We start from the raw sequence: 22,201 nt of genomic DNA, 5'->3' as shown, positions 1-22,201 counted from the left end.
TGGACCTTAACAGGACATAGAGGATTTGGCCAGACACAGGGAAGAGAGCATTCCAACAGAAGGGATGGCCTGAGTGAAAAGGCAGGTCACGAGAGCACAAATGGGTCCGGGAGCCTGTCTGGAGGGCTGGCGGCTGCCATAACTCGGTGGGGAGTCAACTGCGAGCTGGTCTGGAGTTTAAACCTCATTGTGTGGGGATGGGAGCTAGCTAGTGAAAGGAGTGTCGGGGCTCAGGAAGACCGTCTGATAGGTGTAGGGAGGGAGATCCATTTCATCAGGTCTCTAAAGTCATTCCCAGACACGTAGACGACAGCAGTTTGGGGATGTCAAGCGGTTGTCAGGGCAAGTTCATCTACAAAGGCAGAGAACAGTGTCCAGAAGGAGCCTCCAAGCGTTAGCAAGTCAGCTGAAACCTGCCTTCTTGCCCTCTTACCCAAACTTCTAGAACCTTCTCTTCTATTCCCACTAGCCACAGAAATGAGTGTCCTTGCAAAATGCTTTTATGGAAGGAAAGGTAGAGCTGGATAAGGGCCAAGAGCTTATCTGTACTAGGTTAGGAAGAACAGATTATCAAAGTAAAAAAGGAAGTAAACAAGAAAAATAAGTATACCATTTAAAAGGGATCCAGTAAGGATAAATCAAGACTTTTTCCCAATTCAGCTTCAACGTGTGTATGATTTTTACGCGGGGCTACTGGTATTTGTGTCCTTGTCTTGTGAGATTTTTTAGAGACATAAAAACTCATCTTCAATTTCATGCAGAATTCACTGCTTTTGAACAGAATGGAAAGGAATAACCCCTCACGCAGCTCCTGGATTCACCTTAAGCTATTAATTGTGACTCGAGAAGTCTCTCTGGGGCTCAGTCAGTGTCTTCTGGCTAATTCTGAGTCCTGCTTTTGTGCCTATTTAAGTCGACAAAGCACGACACCCCATACAAGCTGACACGCATAGGCACCATTCTGTGCTACCTTGTCCTCTCATGAGACCAGTTCGGTCCTTTTAGCTGCACTTAGCCTTGGAACCACACATTCTCATCTCCTCTGACCCTCTGGTCACCCTCTCTCTGCTTCTTAGGTGTAATCTTGTCTCCTGGCAGACAGGGCCAAAGAGGACTGTTCCTATTACATCCCCCTGATGTTTAGCAAGTTAGGTCCTCAGAAGGTATAGAAGAAATCCTTTATCACCAGGGCATGGCCCAGCAGCTGACCGAGGAGAGCCCTCACAACCTCCTTCCTTCAGTTAACTTCTGATCCCTGAAAAAGCTCAGCTTTTGTCCCAGAGGCTTGGCCTGGCACGGTCAGGCCAAGCCTACCAGCCCTCAGGGCTCTTCCTCACCAAGGGACAGCAGAGCGGCCATCTTTTTCTCTTGTCCAGAGCCCTGGCTAACCAGAGAGCTGCTTATTAGGGGCGTTCTCCCTCACAGCATGTTTACTTGAAAAGAACAGAAACAAGCAAACAGAATGCTGACCTTTCCTAAATGGCCATAAAGTTGGAAAATGAAATTGAATTTGGGTATGTAATGGGGTTAGGAGCAGAGTGAGAGAGTTACAGGGAAAGAGCACACCCTCATTGTGGAAATTAGACAGCCATATGTGAATGGAAATTCCATCCAACAATCTGGGGAAGATGACCTGAGATACCAGCCATGCTTCTGTGGGCAGGTGAAAAGCAGCAGTACCCTGAATACAGGCAAGGCCAGTCAGGGGCTCTCTCTCAAACACAGACAGACAGACACACATACACACACACACTCCTTCACACACATAGGTGTCTGTCTCTTCCCAATACCCATGCCTCGTCTGTTTAACCAAAAGATGATTCTCCATGGCTTGTAGGGTCTAAACACAAGGCATACATCTTTTCTCCTGACCCTACTGCACACACCTCACCCCCTCCAATACACAGTACACAGACACCCTCCTGACAACAACAGGTAAACCCCAGGCACGTGCCCCACACAAGGCTAACCCATACTCAAGCCCATCAGTTAATGCACGATAACTGATCGCTGCCACACGCATTGGACACTGCGCTCACATCCCTTCCCGCAGACAGCACATCAAGGACACTCAGCATTCATTCCACTATCCTTGTAATAAGTTCCCCAGGCTGCCTTAGCTCCCGCATGAAGTCAGCCTCTATCCCCCTTTAAGGGCGCAGATGTTTGTCGTGCTGTCTTACCTGGACCACGACCACTTGGATGGAGACATGATCTGGGAGTCGGATTGGTGCCCGGAAATACTGGGACAGAGCAACCAGCAGATGCAAGATGGCTACCAGGCTCTTGGCATGAACAGCTGAAATAAAACAGGATTTTAAAATTAGAGAACCTTCTTCCAGATCCCAGGCAAATATAAGCAGATATTCAAAACGTAGCAGTACCATACCCAATGCACCTTCTATCGCCCCATCCCCGCCACAAAGGATCTCATGGGGCTCCCCTTTTAGGCCCCCTCAGTCTTGGCCAAGTCCCATGGAGCTGCTGCTTGGATCATGTTTCTTTTGGGTTTCCCATATAGTGCCTCTCCACTCTAATCCAAGTTTCCAGTAGGGACCCTGACAACTGCTGAATTTTGAGATCAGATCAGCCCTCTGCCATCCCCATGTTTTTGCTCATTTTGTTCTAATAACCACGGGCGTGTCTGCTCTGCCTGCTCTCTCCCTTCCCCGTTGACGGCGAACACTTTGGGTTATCACTACTCCCCGTGTCCCAGGGCTCTACCCCAAGAACATCCTCAATAAATTGAGCACTGAGTCAGGAACACTGGGGATCCTTTCCTTTGTTCAGAGCTTAGAGTCCCTCGAGGAAGGCACGACACATCTAAAGGGCTTTGATGGTCTTCTGAACACTGTGTATGGTCTGCGTAGGCAGGGCCCCTTAGGGAAGGGCTGGGAGATGATGTTTATGACCCAAATAGCTTCTGTAGCTACAGAGCAACGGGCTGGATGTGAAACCACTAGGGAAGGGTAGGCCACCACTGAGTTGTAGTTTTTGCAGCAGCCGAGAGGAGAATATGCTCTGAAAACGACAATGCTGTGACGTAATGGGTACACACGGGGTCAGTTCTCTGGAGCTTCAGTTCTCGCTTGACAAGCTCTGCATTGGTTTTCCTTTTCTTTTTCTTTTTTTTTTTTTTTAAAGATTTTTTTATTATTTATTTGACAGACAGAGATCACAAGTAGGCAGAGAGGCAGGCGGGGCGGGGGTGCGGGGTGGGGAAGCAGGCTTCCTGCCCAGCAGAGAGCCTGATGCAGGGATCATGACCTGAGCTGAAGGTAGAGGCTTTTTTTTTTTTTTTTAAGATTTTATTTATTTATTTATTTGTTTGTTTGTTTATATTTTCAGAAAAACAATATTTATTATTTTTTCACCACACCCAGTGCTCCATGCAATCTGTGCCCTCTATAATACCCACCACCTGGTACCCCAACCTCCCAACCCCCGCCACGTCAAACCCCTCAGATTGTTTTTCAGAGTCCATAGTCTCTCGTGATTCACCTCCCCTTCCAATTTACCCCAACTCCCTTCTCCTCTCTAACACCCCTTGTCCTCCATGATATTTGTTATGCTCCACAAGAAGTGAAACCATATGCTAATTGACTCTCTCTGCTTGACTTATTTCACTCAGCATCATCTCTTCCAGTCCCGTCCATGTTGCTACAAAAGTTGGGTATTCGTCCTTTCTGATGGAGGCTTAATACTCCATAGTGTATATGGACCACATCTTCCTTATCCATTCGTCTGTTGAAGGGCATCTTGGTTCTTTCCATAGTTTGGCGACCGTGGCCAGGGCAGAGGCTTTAACCCACTGAGCCACCCAGGCGCCCCTCTGTCTTGGTTTTCTGCCTGCATGACCTTGGGTAGGCCATTCAATGCCTCTGGAGCCTCAATCCGCTCCTCTTTGCAAATGGGGATAACAGTAACTATGCAGAAATACAATTTGTAAGAATTTCCAGAGATAACAGGCAAAGCTTTCAGCACATAGCAGGTTGTGCTATGGAATGGTTGGAAGGGTTGATGTATTTTTTTATTATAACTCAGGAGAAAACACCTGGCACCTAGGCAATTAAGTCATGTCAACGATCTCCTCGTTCTTTCGCCTAAAAGGAAAGATTCACCAGATACCTTACCTGCCTTCACAGTCCTACCGGCCTCATGGGTTTCTCTTTGGGGGGGGGCACTTAAGGGAAGAACCAAACATGCTCATTTTGTGTACTTAGCCCACACTGGATCCATTACCGGGTGTCATTCTCTCTGCCCTGGGACTGAGGAACCTGCTTTAGTAGAAGTCTTAAGAAATCGCCAAGAAAAGGAAATGACTCAGACATTCCTTGGGCACTCATTAGTGTTGCTTGTTATCACTGCTGTTTCAAAGAAGGCTCTCCACTGAGAGCAGCAGCCCCACACCCACACACAGCAGACAATCTGCTCCTAACTCAGCCCCCCAGAAGACATTTTTCAGTTCTGGGCTTTTGGGCATCGACCACAATTTCACCCACAGTGACAGCCTCAAAAAAAGGCTCCCGGCATGGGAGTGACCTACTGCCAAGGCGGGCTTGCTGCCGGGGTGAGGCATCACCGGGTTTGCCTGTCTGATCAGAACTGCCATATCCCTGGCCCGTCACAGAGGGCTGTAAGGACATTGGCTAACTCTGCTAGAGGAGGTGTGGTCGAAAAGCTGGCTCTTACACACGGGTGGCCTGTACTTCACCTTGACCATCTCACTAAGCAACACAGAGCTGTTTCATAAGTACCATACAGATGTCAGTCTCTTCTGATGAGGGTTCTGTCCCCCGACGAGTTTTTTCAAAAGAAGTAATTATAGTTTCTCTCTGCCTCTTTCTCCCCCCACCCGCTACACACACACTACATGTGCAGCTAGGTTAATTATTATGTAATATATCATCATTAAAGAATTCTGGAAAACACCATGTATAATAACCAGAGGATAGTTTAGACCAGTGGTTTTCAAAAAACAATTTTTTTTTTTTTATTAAGCAGAGAAACCCTTTGTTTAAAAGCCATTAGGCAAAACAGATGAGAAAAAAAAAAAAGTACAAGTGCTCCCGTCCCCAAGTCCTAACTGCAGCCCACCCACGGCTGGCTCTCTCCTCACTGATGCCTGAGTTCCTCCTGGCAGATCATGAGGTTGGGCCAAGCATGGTTTAATAATCACTGCTTTAACAAATTATGGTGTATCCACACAATGGAATAGTTTCCATGCGCTGAAGATCACTGTTGAAACAATGTAACTATAAATATTAATAATGTAATGTTAAAAGGAACAATAGAAACAATGGAAATAGACACACTTATGGGATATGCAGATTTAAACACACACACGTATGCACACACATACACACACATGCTTGTGGCCAAGACTTAGAAAGGAATATTAAAAAAATGAAAACATGGTAGTTTCCTATTTCAAAGTTTTCTTTAGGCCAAAGATATGTCATCTTCTTCCATTAAGACAAATCCTAACAACCTTTGCATATTTGGGTGCCCGCCTCATTGCCACCTCTGAGCGTGTCTCCTGGTCTCTCCCTGACACTAGACAGAATCTAGAGCCACCGTGATCTGGCACTCAAGTCAGGAAGGCAATGTACAGATTTAGAGCAGGGCCAAGGTTCTGCTGTATAAACTGGGCACTCAGCCACTGTACCAAGAGCTGAAAAATTTCCAAGAAGCTGCCAAGTTAGAAACAGTCCTTCAAATAGGAGCTGTGGCGGAAATATAAGCCCGTGCCATTTTTCAGGAGGCAATCTGACAATACGTATTATGACCTTAGAAATGTACATATACTTTGGCCCTAAAATACCATTACTAGCTTTTAGCCTAAAGAAGTCATTGTGGCTATGAGCAGAGAGAACTCATCAGGCTATGTTTATAAGGGTGAAAAAAAAAATCTCAAAATCCATCATTAATTAAATTGCTTATGATATAACCATATAATATCCTGTTGCATAATGTTAAAAGTGACAGAATATTTAAAGATTTGTCAAGATCTACATCTTCTAAACATATACAGACTGAGGTCATCTTTATAAAAATAAACTCTATTTACAGAAGTATACACACATTTATTTTCCTCTTTCTTACGCCACTGTGTAAGACTTGATGGAGCACACCACCGGGTCCCTATCTCTGGGGGGGCAGCTTAGAGGAACAGCATGTACAGGCTTAGTGCACAGGTGCCAGACTCTCTGGCTCTCATTTCCGGCTCTGCCACTTACCACTTGTGTGACCTTGGACGATGATATTCCTTTAGCAAATATTACTGTGCTTAGTAATCACCAGTCACTCTTCTAGATTTTGGGGACTCAGTGAAAAGACAAAAATCCCTGACCTCATAAAGCTTACATAAATTGTTTCTTAGCTTCTCTCTGACTCTATTTTCCCACCTGTAAAATGGGCATAATAGAATTCTTATCTGAGATGAGTGAGGATTACAAGAATCAAAAGATGTAAACTGCTTAGAACAGTAGAAAGCGTACAGAAAGCACCGTAAATAGGTTAGATGTTTATATTTAAATGTCTTTTATCTTTGTAAGTTTTTAATAACAAAAATTGTTGTGAAGAAAACAGAAAAGGAAGATTTTCCTAAAGCCCTAGATGAAATGCCTTGGTAACTCACAGCTATCCCTGCCACCTTTATCCTGACGGGGAAGGCGATACAATGTCAAACAGCCAGAGAGGAGAACAGGAGGGAACGGAACTCCCCTCTCGGAGTGGGGCCCAGCACATTCCTTAGGGAAGAAGCCAGTGCTGCTTGTAAACAGGCATCACAGGGAGCTGGCCACTGAGATAATTATCTCTCTGACCTAGTAATTCAGCTCCCTTTTGGAAATCTATCTGACAGGAATAATTTGAGAGACGCAAAAAGAGACCCAACTTAAGACATTTGACTTGGCCTTATCTGATAGGAGCCATAGGCCAGCAAACGTCTTGATAGGATCAACGTCAACATAGGGTTTAAACTTACTATGGGATTATCTACCCCATGAAACAGAAGCAAAAGGAAGTACAAAGACCCCACGGGAATATAGGAAATACGATCTAATATTAAGAGAAAGCAACATACCAGACTGTATATGACTTCATCAAGGAAAAATAGGCATGATATGGACAGTAGTGGGCAAAAAAAATGGAAATAGCTAGATGAGAATGGTAATACAGGGGACTATTGTACTCACACACATCTCCCTGTAAGAAATGAAGGTAAATGTGAATGAAACAAATCATTAAAAGCCACTGAACACAGTAGTCTTCTGGGGCACCTGGGTGGCTCAGTCGGTTAAGTGTCCAGTTCTTGGTTTCAGCGAGGTCATGATCTCAGGATTGCGAGATTGAGCCCCAGGTTTGGCTCTGTGCTCAGCGCTGAGTCAGCTGTAAATTCTCTCCCTCTGCCTCTCCCCCTACTCATGCGTGTGCTTGCTCGCTCTCTCTCTCTCAAATAAATAAATCTTTATTTATTATGAAGATTTAAAAATTTATGATAAAGATTTATTTATCTGAGAGACAGCAGAGTGAGAAAGAACACTTGTTGGGGGGGGAGGGGCAGAGGGAGAAGCAGACTCCCCACTGAGCCGGGAGCCTGATGTGGGGCTGGATCCCAGGACCCGGGGATCATGACCTGAGCCAAAGGCAAATGCTTAACCGACTGAGCCACCCAGGTGCCCATAGATACATCTTTAAGACAAAAACAAACAAACAAAAAAACCCATTCTTCTGTCTTTCCCAAGCTGGATACCCTGGCAAGTTAAGAGGTGTTTTGTTTTGTTTGGAGGGGTACATGGAGATGGTCCATATTTAGGGAGCAGGAAGTAGAATGAGATGAAAGGAAGTGGGGCTCTTCATTGAAAGACTTTTAATGCTTGTGACGGTTGTGGAGTTCCAAAATGCAGCTGCAGATCCTACACACGTAATCAAGGGCTCTTCCTCTCCCCCTGCACTCCCAACACTATTAGCAGACCCTGGGGCAGCATCCAGGGCCCAGCACTTGGCCTCTCCTCCTGCTCCTGGGTGTTCGTCAGACAGCGGACGCCCCACTCCAAGCAGCGTGTGCTGTGTGCCAAGATGTAATTACACAGCAGGAGACACACGGCATCTCCCCTCCAGTGTCAGATGCTAGAAACTTGCTGAAGAGGTTGTGTCTGGCAGCTACTGGGTCTCTAAGTTGAGGGGTAAAGATTTCCTTTTCTCTCCCAAGTTAGAAAGGCATGCTTTGTTTTGTTTTCTGGTCTTGCTGGGGAGGGCAGGTGTCCATTCTAAGTTTTTATAAACTGGATACAACAAGGTCTAGTACTTAACCCCTTGATACTTAACAGCAGAGAACACCATCTAGATGATTTTATTAATCTGAATTCTTCTTTTCATCTATTGCAAAGAAGAAAACAACTCTGGACTCCCTCCGAGAAAGCTGTTATTGCCACTGGATTCACCAGATTTGCTGATGTAACGCTGATTCTGTTACGGACTCATAGTATCCGTAGCAGACTGGCGGGCCCTTAAGAAAAGAATAGGCCGTTCACTTTTCCCAGGTCCTGGAGCTACACTGACTGTGCAGCCTGAATTTGAAAATCCTGTTCCAGGGCCTGTGATCTCAGCCAGATCTTTGACCTTTCTGGAAAATAGAGGGCTGAGAGGAAGGTCATGGGCTTAAGAACAGAGTCAAGTCCTCCCCACCCCACCCGGGTCAAGAAGTAGGGATCCTCACCTCCTCCCTGCTCTATGAGTTAGAGACACAGCTTTCTCGAAAGGTTGTGCTGGGGCTCAGGGGGAGCTCAGTCAGGAAGAGTCACAGCCTCCTCCCTGTCTCCCACGAGCTTGCTACAAACAGCCTTTCACAGAAGCGCACACCGGACTTGGTTCTTTTCCCGGCAGTGCAGAGGAGAAGTTCTCTGAGGAAGGGCACGTCTGGCTCAATGTTAAATGGGTTTGCACCCCCCACCGCGGGCCTGCCAGGTCCCCGGATGGCCTCTCAGGGAAACCGAGGGGTGGGCACCACAGCCCCATCCTTCTTTGTGAAACTCACAGTCCACGTTCCACTTGATGCTCCTGGGAGGAAGTTTCAGGGTTTCGTTGATCTTCTCCAGGACAGTCTGCAGCTTTTGCTTCTGAGCTATCTCCGACTGGGTGACTTCGGCAACATTCAGCTTCTCGCTCTCAAGCTTCTCTAGGGTGACAAGGGGGAGAGAGAGCAGCCGTTACCTCCAGCCACAGACCACCCCAACTCACGCGTTAGCTCGCTCATTCATTCCCTCCCATGTACACCTGTGCTCGCACGTCGGCTCGCTCCACCAGTGCATACGGAACATCCGTTATGTGAGGGACACTGCCCTCCCCTCAGCCAATGGTGGCACTGGTGACACCAGCATGGTGAGAGCTTGCCACTCTCTTGAATCCCCACATGATAGGCTCCTGGGAGCACAGAAGTGGGGCATGTAACCCAGCCTGTCATAATTGAACCCTTCTCCACCACTCTGGATTCTTCCCTCTTTTCAACGCTGCCTTCTCCAAGCGTACTCAGGGCCCCAACTAGATAGCCTTGTGTGCCTCCCCTGGGCCTTTTGCACATTTCTGTCCTGTGTGTATAGGTATTTGTCATTTTGAATCACATTTATCTGTTCTAAGCACCTTTTTCCGTATAAACCCACTTGGAATGTAACTTATTTGATGTGTCCTATTTCATAAATTCTAAAGCATACTCCACCCCCCCCCCCCCCCCCATTTTAACATGCTCTGTTATGAAATCAGAGCTTCTTCAAATTAATGGCATTCTACGGTTGTGGTCCGCCAGGTGGAAGACAGGAGCTCTCACTGCTTCATGTTGGGCACCTTGTGTCCTAGCACTTCACAGTGTGGCCACTATCTTGTCTCGATCAGCCTAGAAGAACACTTTCCAAAAGTAGAAAATAAAAATTCTAAGGAAAAAGAAAACTTTGGGTAATAGCAATTTAAATGATTTTTCTTTTTTTGAGTGGTACTTGTAAAATGGTATATTTTAAAATCAATTGTTCTTGAATGCAATGGCATAACCCCGTAATACTTACAGACAAAACATTCTAATCATTTTATTGGTCTGAATTTTTATGCATTAAGACAAATTTTGGATTTCCAAACGGGAAGTATTAACTGCTGTTGGATTCACCTAATCTCTCCACAACTCCTTCAGGACTGATAGAACTGACACTCTGAAATAGGTTTAAAATGTCTTTTTCCTTTGTTTTTAAGGACTACCCTATAAAAGAATTAAACTTTATGCCAATGGTTCCCCCCATTGCTTATATAATATCTTTTATTTTTCAGTAGTTGTAGCTCATCCAGATCAAATATCCCTCGGGTAATTCTTTGAAGATGAGATTGTCCACTGGAGAATTTCCACAGTTTTTGTGGATTTAAGAATTCTTCTGTCACAAGCTCTTCTCATTTTTGGAGGCCTGAGTGTTCTCCTTCTCTTCTCTTGCGTTGCTCACGGCCATCATTCTTTACTTGTAAATGCCAGGGATGTAATAAGCCTATATTTAAATGCCTTCCTCTTGATTGTTCAAATACGAAGAGACCATGTGTGCCTTTTCTATTTTTAGGCTGTGAATTCTTATCTTGGATCCTCTCCTACTGAAGAAATGACAAGTTGTTTGTATCTTATGTTGCAATCACAATTTTGGTAGTTTGGTAGAGGCTGTCCAAAGTACTAGGTTAAGGAACCTTCTAAAACCTTCTCTTGTCTAAGAAGAAAAGATCACCAGGTTAGGATAGTGATGAGTGTCTTGGGAGAGCGCTTGGGGTTGGGGGGTGGGTGAGGCTAGGAGTGGCAGCGTCAGAACCACTCTCCACCTGGCCATGTTGTGGTACATCGTGGCCTGTGATTTTTCATATTTATAACCTTCTGTTGGCATTGGACTTCTTAGGTCTCTGAGTCTGTTTTCTAGCTCACTAACTTTTTTTTGCACTGTTGTCCATTCTGTTCTCATTTTTTAAAAAAAATTGGATTTTAGACATTACCTGCGAGAATACTCGTTTTTTCTGTTTTTGCTGTTATTTTTGTCACAATAGTAACATTATGATCTTCTTAAAATTAAGAAAAGTTTGATTTTTAACATCTGGCATTATTCAGAATGAGACTTTTTATGGTTTGCTTATTTCTTTTGCATTACTAATTTTGGAGAAAATGTAATTCTGCTTTACTTTTTTTTCTACTTTAGTTATGCTTTGGGTTTTTTGCTTCTAATTTTTGTCGGGTATTTTATTTTAGGCACTAATATTGGTATAATGTGGATTTGAGTAGCTAGAATATCTTCAAGTAAACTTTATTAATAGTTTTAGGTATATCTTTTCATGTTCACACACACAGAGTTCTCTCTCTCTCATTCTCTTTTAATGAAAGTGAGATTACAGTGTATATATTTTTCTGCTACTTTTTTATTCATTCAAACATTTATTATGAGTATCTAGGTCAACATATATGGATATAATTCATTTTTTGGGTACCTTTTGACCACCTTTACCTACTCTGTCCACCCCAACCCCTTACTTCTGGCAACCACCACTGTTCTCTTTATCTATGAGCTTTTTTTAAAAAATAAAAATTCAACATATAAGTAAGATCATATAGTATTTTACTTAGCATAGTGTTCTCAAAGTCCATCTACGTTATTGTAAATAGCAAGATTTCACTCTTTTTTATGACCAAATAATACTCCACTGTATAAATATACATACACCCTGTCTTCTTTATCCATTCATCCATTGATAGACACTTAGGTTGTTTTCATATCTTGGCTCTTGTAAATAATGCTCCAGTGAACATAGGGATGCACATATCTTTCAATTAGCATTTTCATTTTCTTCTTTAGACAAATAACCAAAAGTGGAATCAGTGAACCATATGGTATTTTCATTTTTTATTTTTTTAAAAGATTTTATTTATTTACTTGACAGACAGAGATCACAAGCAGGCAGAGAGGCAGGCAGAGAGAGAGAGTTGGAAGCAGGCTCCCCACTGAGCAGAGAGCCTGATGTGGGGCTCGATCCCAGGACCCTGGGATCATGACCTAAGCCAAAGGCAGAGGCTTTAATCCACTGAGCCACACAGGCACCCCAATTCATTTTTAATTTTTTAAAGAACCCCCATATTGTTTTCCACAGTGGCTGCACCAGTTTACATTCTTAGCAACAGTGCATGAATTTTCCCTTTTCTTCACATCCTTGTCAATATTTATTATTTCTTGTCATTCTGGTACTAGCCATTCTGTTACTAGCTCTTCTGACTCATGTTAGGTATTATTGTGGTTTTGGGTTGCCTTTCTCTGATGATTACTGATGTTGTGCACCTTTTCATGTGTCTGTTAGCCATCTGAGTGTCTTCTTGGGAAAAGTGTCTGTTTAGATCTTCTATGCATTGTTAATTTCGAATGTCTCCCTCCCCCCACCCCCCCTTTTTTTTCTGTTCAGTTCCATGAGTTCTTTAAAATTTGGATATTAAACCCTAGCAAATACCGCCCCCCCAACACACTTTGGTAGGTTGCCTTTTCATTGTGTGGATGGTTTCCTTTGCTGTGCAGATGTTTTTAATTTTGATGTGGTCCCACTTATTTTTGTTTATGTTGTTTTTGTTTTTTGTGTCAAATCCAAAAAAATGACCACTGAGACAAATGTCAAGGAGATGACTGCCTAAGTTTTCTCTGGGGAGTTTTCTGGTTTCAGGTCTATGTTCAAGCTTAAAGACCCATTCTGAGTTAGTGTTTGTGTATGTTGTAAGACGGTGGTCCATTTTCATTCTTTTGCATGTGGCTGTCCAGTTTTCCCAATACCATTTATTGAAGAAACCATATATTCTTGGCTCCTTTGTCATAAATTAATTGGCCATATATGTGCAGCTTTATTCCCAGGCTCTCTATTCTGTTCCATTAATGTACGTGTCTGTTTTTATGCCAATACCATACTGTTTTGACCACTGGAGCTTTGTAATACCGTTTGAAATCAGGGAGCGTGGTGCCTCCATCTTATTCTTCTTTGTCAAGATTGTTTTGGCTATTAGAGATCTTCTGTGGTTCCATACAAATTTTAGGATCCTTTGTTCTATTTTTTTTTTCTGGACAATGTATCTTTATTTCTATCTATCTATTTATTTTCATTTGCATATAATTGACACAAAATGTTATAATAGTTTCAGGTGTACAAAAGAGTGATTCAGGGATGCTTGGGCAGCTCAGCTGGTTAAGCAACCGCCTTCAGCTCAGGTCATTATCCCAGGGTTCTGGACTAGAGTTCCACATCGGGCTCCCCTGCTCTGCAGAGAGCCTGCTTCTCCCTCTCCCTCTACCTGCCACTCCCCCGCTTGTGCACTCTCTCTCTCTCTGTCAAATAAATAAATAAATAAATAAACAAATAAATAAAATACCTAAAAAATAGTGATTCAACAAGTTTACTATGTTATGTTCACTACAAATGTGGCTACCATTTGTCTTGCTACATCTCCATTACAAAATCATTGACTATATTCTTTATGCTGTGTCGTTTATTCCCATGACTTATTTCATAACTGGAAGCCAATTTCTCCCTCTCCCCTAATTCTGAGAAAACTACCATTGGAATCTCAATAGGGATAGGATTGAATCTGTAGATTGCTTTGGGTAGTACAGACATTTTAACAATATTAATTCTTCTAATCCATGAACACAGAATATCCTTCCATTTGTGATCTTCAGTTTCTTTCAGGAATGTCTTACAGTTTTAAGTGCAAAGGTCTTTCACCTCCTTGGTTAAGTTTATTCCCTGGTATTTTACTCTTTTTTGATGTGATTGTACAGGAGATTGTTTTCTTAATTTCTTTATGACAGTTTCTTGGTATATAGAAATGCAACAAATTTTTATGTATTGATTTTGTATCCTGGAACTTTACTGAATTTGTTTGCTAGTTCTAGAAGATTTTTTGGTGGAATCTTTGGGATTTTCTCTATACATTATCATGTCATTTGCAAATAGTGATAGCTTTACTTCTTCCTTGCCAAACTGGATGCCTTTTATTTATTTTTCTTGTCTGACTGTTCTGGCTAGGAATTCCAATACTATGTTGCATAAAAGTGTCTAGGGTGAGCATCCTTGTCTTGTTCCTTATCTTTGAGAAAAAGCTTCCAGCTTCTCACCATTGGGTATGCAGACTTGTCATATAGAGCCTTTATTATATAAAGATACATTCTCACTGTACCCACTCTGTTGAGAATTTTTATCATTAATGGATGTAGAATTTTTTTTTTTAAAGATTTTATTTATTTATTTGACAGACTGAGATCCAAGTAGGCAGAGAGGCAGGCAGAGAGAGAGGGGGAAGCAGGCTCCCTGCTGAGCAGAGAACCCGATGCGGGGCTCGATCCCAGGACCCTGAGATCATGACCTGAGCTGAAGGCAGAGGCATTAACCCACTGAGCCACCCAGGCGCCCCTGGATGTAGAATTTTGTCAAATGCTTTTTCTACATCTGTTGAGATGGTCACATGATTTTTATCCTTCATTTTGTTAATGTGGCATATCACACAGATTGATTTGTGGATATGAAACTGTTCTTGCATCCTTGGAATAAATCCCACTTGATCATGTGTATGATCCCTTTAATGTATTGTTGAATTCACTTTGTTAATATTTTGTTGAGGAGTTTTAAATCTATGTTCATTAGGATATTGTTGCCATTTTCTTATGGTGTCCTTGTCTGGTTTTAGCATTGGGGTAACACTGGTTTTGTAAAATCAGTCTGGAAGTGTTCCCTCCTCTTCTATTTTTGGGAAGAGTTTGAGAAGCATTGGTATTAATTTTTTTTAAATGTTTGATAGAATTCACCAGTGAAGCCATCTGGTCCTGGATTTTTGTTCATTGGGGACTTTTTAATTACTGATTCAGTTTCCTTATTAATAATCAGTTTGTTCAGATTTTCTATTTCTTCATGATTTAGTCTTGGTGAGTTGCATATTTCTAGGAATTTATCAATTTCTTCTTGGTGTATAATTATTCACAGTAGTTTCTTATGATCCTTTGTATTTCTGTAGTATCAACTGTAATATAACCTCTTTCATTTCTGATTTTGTAGCCTCTCTCTGTGAGTCTGGCTAAATGTTTGTCAGTTCTGTTTATCTCTTTAAAAAAAAAAAAAAACAGCTCTGGGGCACCTGGGTGGCTCAGTGGGTTAAGCCTCTGCCTTCAGCTCAGGTCATGATCTCAAGGTCCTGGGATCGAGCCCCGCATCAGGCTCTCTGCTTGGCAGGGAGTCTGTTTCCCCCTCTCTCTCTGCCTGCCTTTCTGCCTACTTGTGATCTCTGTCTCTGTCAAATAAATAAATAAATAAATAAATAACATCTTAAAAAAAATAAACAGCTCTTAGTTTCACTGATCTTTTCTATTATCTTTTTAGTTTTGAAACATGTCTCTATATGATACATGTCTCATTCAAACATACGAGTATCTTTCTATGTCAGTACATATTGATAAAACTCATTTAAAAAATCTACCTAATTATTATGGGACATAACTTATTCAACCATTCCTCTGCAGATACACAGTCGGTTTATAAGCCATTTTTTTCTCATTTGTATTAAAGTTTTAATAAATGCATGTGTGGGTGGGCATGTGTGTATGTTACTAGCTGATTATTGCTAGTTAAAAGAAAAGCTGTTGGCTTACAGATCTTCTTCTTAGAGTCATCTTACCAAATCTCCTTATTAGTTCTATTATTGTTTATTTGAGTTTTTAGCATTCTCTGCGTATGGAAATAAGATAAAACATAGTTATCTCGATGTTGTAAGCTTATATCATTTATTTCAATTTCATGACATTTTAAAATAAAAGATTTGAGAACCTCTTCCACTATTTCTACCCCCTACTTTATTTTTAAAATACTCAACCCCCAAAATTTAACAGATCCACTCAAATATCCTTACAGTTAAATAGTAATTGCACTCATTGTTGCTAAGTATTTATAGATAATTTCTTTCTCAAGACTCCTGGTTTTTCTCTTTTGCTCTGTATTAGGCTAATTTCGCTTGCTACATGAAAATTTTCTATTGCTGAAATTTTATTTTCCCATGAAATTGTTTCTTTCATGTTTCTATAGTTCTGCAAATTGTTCATCATTAGTTTAACTTGTTGTAAAGTAATAGGCATGACTTTGAAGTAGGATGTTATTTAGAAAATTTTCTCAGGATTATTTTGTGAATCTTTCACTTGTTTTTGAATTTAGCATCCCAGTATGCTTTTGGAGAAATTATTTTTAGAAAACAATGAAATAGTATTTAAAAGTTCTGAAGTATCAATACAGGGCAGAATAAACTCAATTACTCTGAATGGTAGAAAAACTGAGATGTTCTAAGAAACAGAGTTACTATATATAACATACTATATTAATGTAACTATTCTTCAGAGAATCAGAGTACATAAAATACTCTTTCCAATATGAGTGATTCCTGAGTTATTACATTTGTATTTTCCAAATATACAGAGAGGCTTTGTTAGAAATTTTTTTTTAATTGTATCATGGCCAGAGAATTTGGTCTGTATAATAATATGTTGAGACACACTTTATGGACATATTCAAACTCTGTAAGTGTTCCATATGCGGTTTTCTGAAAGAAAGAATACTCCAGTTTTGGTATGGCTGGTTAATTGTATTCTCCAAATCTCTCTCCTTATGAACTTTTTTCTTAATGTGTTTATTAATAGGTATATGTTAAAAATCTAACACTGTGATGGCAATTTATGATGTCCCTATAATTCTGATTGTCATTTTTATACAGTGATGCACAAAAAAATAGGTTTAAAGTGTCTGTATTTTAGGTTTAAAGTGTCTGTATTTTCTTAGTAGCTTTATTCTCCTCAATATGTAGAGACTTTCTACAGTAATTCTTTTTGCCCTAAAATCTCTTTTGTCAGATGTTAAAATAGTTACCCCAGCTTTCTTTTAATTAGTATTAGTCTAGTCTATGCAATTATTTCCAGTCTTTAAACCACCCTAATGCAGGGTTTGAACTTACCACCCTGAGATCAAGACCTGAGCTAAGATGAAGAGTCAGGTGCTTAACCTACTGAGCCACCCAGGTACCCCTAATTATTTCCACTCTTTAAACCATTCTTTATCCTCATAAATTAAGAATGTCTCTTGTAAACAGCCTGTAAAAAAATGTTGGGCTACCTAGTCTGACAATCTCTGTCTTTCAAATGGATAAAGTCAATTTATATTGAAAGGGTTCGTCAATATACCTGGATTCACTTCTACCAATTTACTTTTAACTTTCTATTATTTTGCTTTTCTGGTTTTTTATCCACCCTTCCATCCTTGCTTTCTCTTGGAGTAAGGTTTCTATTTCCTCATTTCATTTTTTCCCCATTGCTAGTAGGGAGGTTTACACTCTGTTTTATTATTTTAGTGGCCACCCCCCAAAATTTATCATGTGTATTTAATTTAATAGAAATAATACAGGCTTTCTCAATCTGACTTATTGCACTTAGCCTGTGTACTAAATAATACAGGGCTTGAGATACTTTGACTCTAGTCATACTCTTCCTGACCTAAATGCTATTATTGGTATTTTATCTTAATTTTAAAAATCAACAAATTAGACATCATTTTGATTGTTTATATTCATTTAATTATTGCTTTCATCTACCCACCATGGTGATCTTTTTTATTGTAGATATAGGTTTTTATTTCATTTTATTAAAAAATTTTTTTGAGTAGAGTTCACACAATGTTACATTAGTTTCAGATGTACAAAACAGTGACTCAACATCTCTGTATATTATGCTACACTCTCCACAAGTGTAGCTACCATCTGTCACCATTCAGCACTATTACAATATCACCAACTATATTTCCTTTACTATATATTTTATTCCCATGATTTACTCATTCCGTAACTGGAAACCTGTATTTCCCATTCCCCTTTGTCCATTTTTGCCTATCATCTACCCCTTCCTTCTGGCAAGCATGAGTTTGTTTTCCATTATAGATATGATTCTGCTTTTTGTTTATTCATTTGTTATGTTTTTTTACATTCCACATAAGTGAAATCATATGATATTTGGCTTTCTCAGTCCAACTTATTGCACTTAGCCTAATACCCTCTGGGACCAACCATGCTGTCACAAATTGCAAGATCTCAACCTTTTTTCATGGCTAATATTCCACTATATATACATATATAGACACAACTTCTTTATGCATTCATCTATCAATGGGCACTTGGGTTCCATATCTTGGTTATTATAAATAATGCTGCAAAAAACACTGGGGTACATAGATCTTCAAATTAGTATTTTTGTTTTCTTTGGATAAATATGTAGTAGTAGAATTATTGGATGGTAGGGTATTCCTATTTTTAATTTTTTTGAGGAAACTCCATACTGTTTTCCACAGTGGCTGCACCAATTTACATTCCCACCAACAATGCACAAGGGTTCCCCTTCCTTTGTATGCTCACTAACACTTGCTATTTCTGGTCTCTTGATTTTAGCCATTCTAACTGGTTTAAAGTGATACCTCATTGTGGTTTTGATTTACATTTCCCTAATGATTACCGATGTTGAACATTTTCTCATGTATCTGCAGACTGTCTATATGTCATCTTTGGAAAAATGTTCTATTCAGGTCCTCTGCCTATTTTTAATTGGATTATTTGATTTTCTTGGTGTTAAGTTGTATAAGTTCTTTACATATTGTGTATATTAATCCCTTGTGAGATATGTCATTTTCAAATATCTTTCTCCTTTCAGTAGGTTGCTTTTTTGGATTTTTGTTTTTTTCTTCACTGTGCATACGCTTTTTGTTTTGATGTAGTCGCCCTAGTTTATTTTTATTCCCCATATCTTAGGAAATATATCTAGAAAAGTGTTGCTATGGACAATGTCAAAGAAATTACTGCTTAAGTTCTCTTTTAAGATTTTTATGGTTTCAGGTCTTACATTTAGGCCTTTAATATATTTTGAGTTTATTTTTGCATGTAGTGTAAGAAAGGGTCCAGCTTCATTCTTTTGCATGTTGCTGTCCAATTTCTCCAACACCATTTGTTGATGAGACCATCTTTTCCCCACTGTATATTCTTGCCTCCTTTGTCACACCTTAATTGACTACATAGGCATGGTTTTATTTCTGAGCTCTTTATTTTACCTACCATGTGACCTTTGCTCATCATTTTTTGTTACATTTCAGATCTTTATTTTGGGTTCATTTTTCTTGCTCTGGAATACATCCTTTAGAGATGTCTTTCAGTGAGGGTCTTTTGGAAGTAAACCCTCTTAATTTATGTTTGTTTAAATGTCTTCATTTTCTCATTTAAAAATTTTTTAGAATTAAATTCAATTAACATATAGTGTATTATTAGTTTCAGAGATAGAATTTAGTGATGCATCAGTTTCACAGAACACCCAGTGCTCACTATATCAAGTGCCCTTCTTAATGCCCATCACCCAGTTACCTCATCCCACACTTGCCTCCCCTCCAGCCACCCTCAGTCTGTTTTCTATAGTTCAGTCTCATCTTTAAAAAATAGCTTTTTTTCTGGGTAACTTATAACTTGGCATTTTTTTCTGAATTTTGAAAATTTCATTTCAATATGTTTTGGCTATTGTTGTTCCTGAAGAAAGATGGCTTTCACTCTGTTGTTATTTTATAGGTAATCTATCTTTTCTCTCTGCTTTTAATCATTTCTTTATTTTCAGTATTCTTTACAAAGGTTTCATTATAAAGTGTGCAGGTATAGATTTCTTTTATTTATCCTCTTTGGGAGTCTATGAACTTCCTTAATCTGAAAATTGATAGTATTCATCAATTCTAGAAAATTCCCATTCATATATCTTTAAATATTGCCTATTCCTCATTTTCCTTACCTTCTCCTGCTAGGATTATAATTAGCTATATGTTGGATTTTCTTAGAAAATCTCTGTCTTTTAATTCTCTTTTTTATTTTAGGCACTCTTTTCTCTCTAAATTGCCTTCTGGGTAATTTCTTCAGTGCCAACTTCCAGTTCACAAATTCTTACTTTAGCTACGTCTAATCCATTGCATTTTCTAATGACTACTTTTTTGTTTTCATATCTAGAAGGTCTGTTTGGTTCTCTTTCACATTGACTTGTCCAATTTTGATAGCTAGTTTTTAAAAAAAGATTTATTTATTTTAGACTTTATTTTATTTTATATTTTTTATATTTATTTATATTTATAAGATTTAGATTTTATTTATTTTTTATTATTTTATTTTAATATATTATATATAATTTATTAATACTATTATTTATTTATATTTATATTTTATATTTATTAGATTTATATTTTATTTTATTTATTTTAGAGAGCAAGTGAGAATGGAGGAGGGGTGGAGGGAGAGGGAGAGAGAGTCTTAAGCAGACTCCATGCCGAACACAGAACCCAACTCAGGATTTGACCTCATGATCCTGAGATCATGACCTGAGCTGATACTTTGCTGGCTGCACCACCCAGGTGCCCCTTGATAGCTACTTTTTAAAAATCATCCTTTCAATAGCCTTGTAAAATTTTTGTTTTAACATATTTAAATATATTTTATATTCCTGGACTGATCAGTAGTAGCTAACATATAGCATTTGTCGGATGAATTTACAGTTTATTATTCTGTTGATCTTTGTGCAAAGTGGCTTGCTTCGTATGTGTTTCATTTCTGACTTTTAGCTTTTTTGGAATTTTTTCTCTGGGAGCTCTTTGTGACCTGGGTTTAAAGTTCATTCTTCTGAAAGGACATATGTTTTCTTCTACCTTGGGAAGCATTAATAATCTGGAATAACTTTTAACTACATATTAATCTTGGTGGTTTTTTTGACAATATAGCAAACTTTAATTTTTATTTTAATTATTTTTATTTTTAATTGGAGTACAGTTGACATATTAGGCTCAATGAACAATGTAGTGATTCAAATAATTATTTAGATTATGAAAAGCTCACCATGATGTGTATCTATCATTGGTCACTATATAAAGTTACCCCAATATTATTGACTATGTTCCCCATGCTGTACCATTCAACCTCATGATTATGTATTTTATAACTGGAAGTTTGTACCTCTTAATCCCCTTCAACTATTTTTCCCATTCCCCAAGCTCCCTCCCCTTTGGCAACCATCAGTTCTCTGTGTGTGTCATTCTGTGTTTTTGTTTTATTTTTTAGATTCCACATATAAGTGAAATTATATGGTATTTGTCTTTCTCTGACTTATTTCACTTAGGATAGTACTCTTGAGGTCCATCTATGTTGTCCCAAATGGCAAGATCACATTCTTTATAGCTGAATAATACTCTGTTGTGTGTGTGTGTGTGTGTGTGTGTGTATGTATATCACATTTTCTTTATCTTCTTATCCATTGATAGACACTTAAGTTCTTTCCATAACTTAGCTATTGTAAGTAAACTTGCAGTAAACATAGGGGTGCATATATCTTTTCAAATTAGTGTTTACATTTTCTTTGGGTAAATATTGAATCATTGGAATTATTGGAATTATTGAATAATAGGGCATTTCTATTTTTAAGTTTTTGAGGATCCTCCATATTGCTTTTCACATTGGACGTACCAGTTTGCATTCCCACCAAGAATGCACAAGGGTTTCTATTTCCCCTGTCTTCTCCAACACTTGTTGTTTCTTGAGTTGTTTATTTTAGCCATTCTGACAGGTGTGAGGCAGTATCTCATTGTCAATTTGATTTGCATTTCCCTGATGATGTGATAATAAGTATGTTTTCATGTGTCTGTTGTCCATCTGTACGTCTTCTATGAAGAAATGTCTATTCATGTCTTCTGCCATTTTTTAATTAGATTATTTGGTTTTGGGTATTAAGTTGCTGAATTCTTTATATATTTTATATATATTTATATATTTTGGATACTAACCCTTTATTAGACACATCATTTGCAAATATGTTCTCCTATTCCCTAGGCTGCCTCTGAATTTTCTTCATTGTTTCCTTTTATGTGCAGAAGATTTTTATTTTGATGTAGAACCAATAGTTTATTTTTTTGTTTCCCTTGCCTCAGGAGATGTATCTAGAAAAGAGTTGTTATGGCAGTGTCAGAGAAATTACTGCCTGTGCTCTCATCTAGGATTTTTATGTTTTCAGGTCTCCTATTTAGGTCTTTACTTCATTTTGAGTTTATTTTTGTGTATAGTATAAGAAAGTCATCCAGTTTC

The 22,201-nt window shown here is 39.4% G+C and overlaps 1 protein-coding gene across 2 annotated transcripts in view; it reads right to left on the bottom strand.

Annotated features, from left to right (window-relative positions):
• Window positions 1-22,201, bottom strand: part of PARVA (parvin alpha) — a 171,911-nt gene that overhangs the window by 21,016 nt on the left and 128,694 nt on the right. For both annotated transcript variants that reach the window (XM_032360261.1, XM_032360262.1), the window contains exons 5-6: window positions 9,041-9,181; window positions 2,184-2,299 (exon numbers count right to left, since the gene is read on the bottom strand). In XM_032360261.1, coding sequence (XP_032216152.1) covers window positions 2,184-2,299; window positions 9,041-9,181 — 257 coding nt within the window. The remainder of the gene's footprint in view (window positions 1-2,183; window positions 2,300-9,040; window positions 9,182-22,201) is intronic.

This window comes from Mustela erminea, chromosome 9 (assembly GCF_009829155.1).
Source record: "Mustela erminea isolate mMusErm1 chromosome 9, mMusErm1.Pri, whole genome shotgun sequence".
NCBI classification, from domain to species: domain Eukaryota; kingdom Metazoa; phylum Chordata; class Mammalia; order Carnivora; family Mustelidae; genus Mustela; species Mustela erminea.
This window is presented reverse-complemented; position numbering and strand designations above follow the sequence as displayed.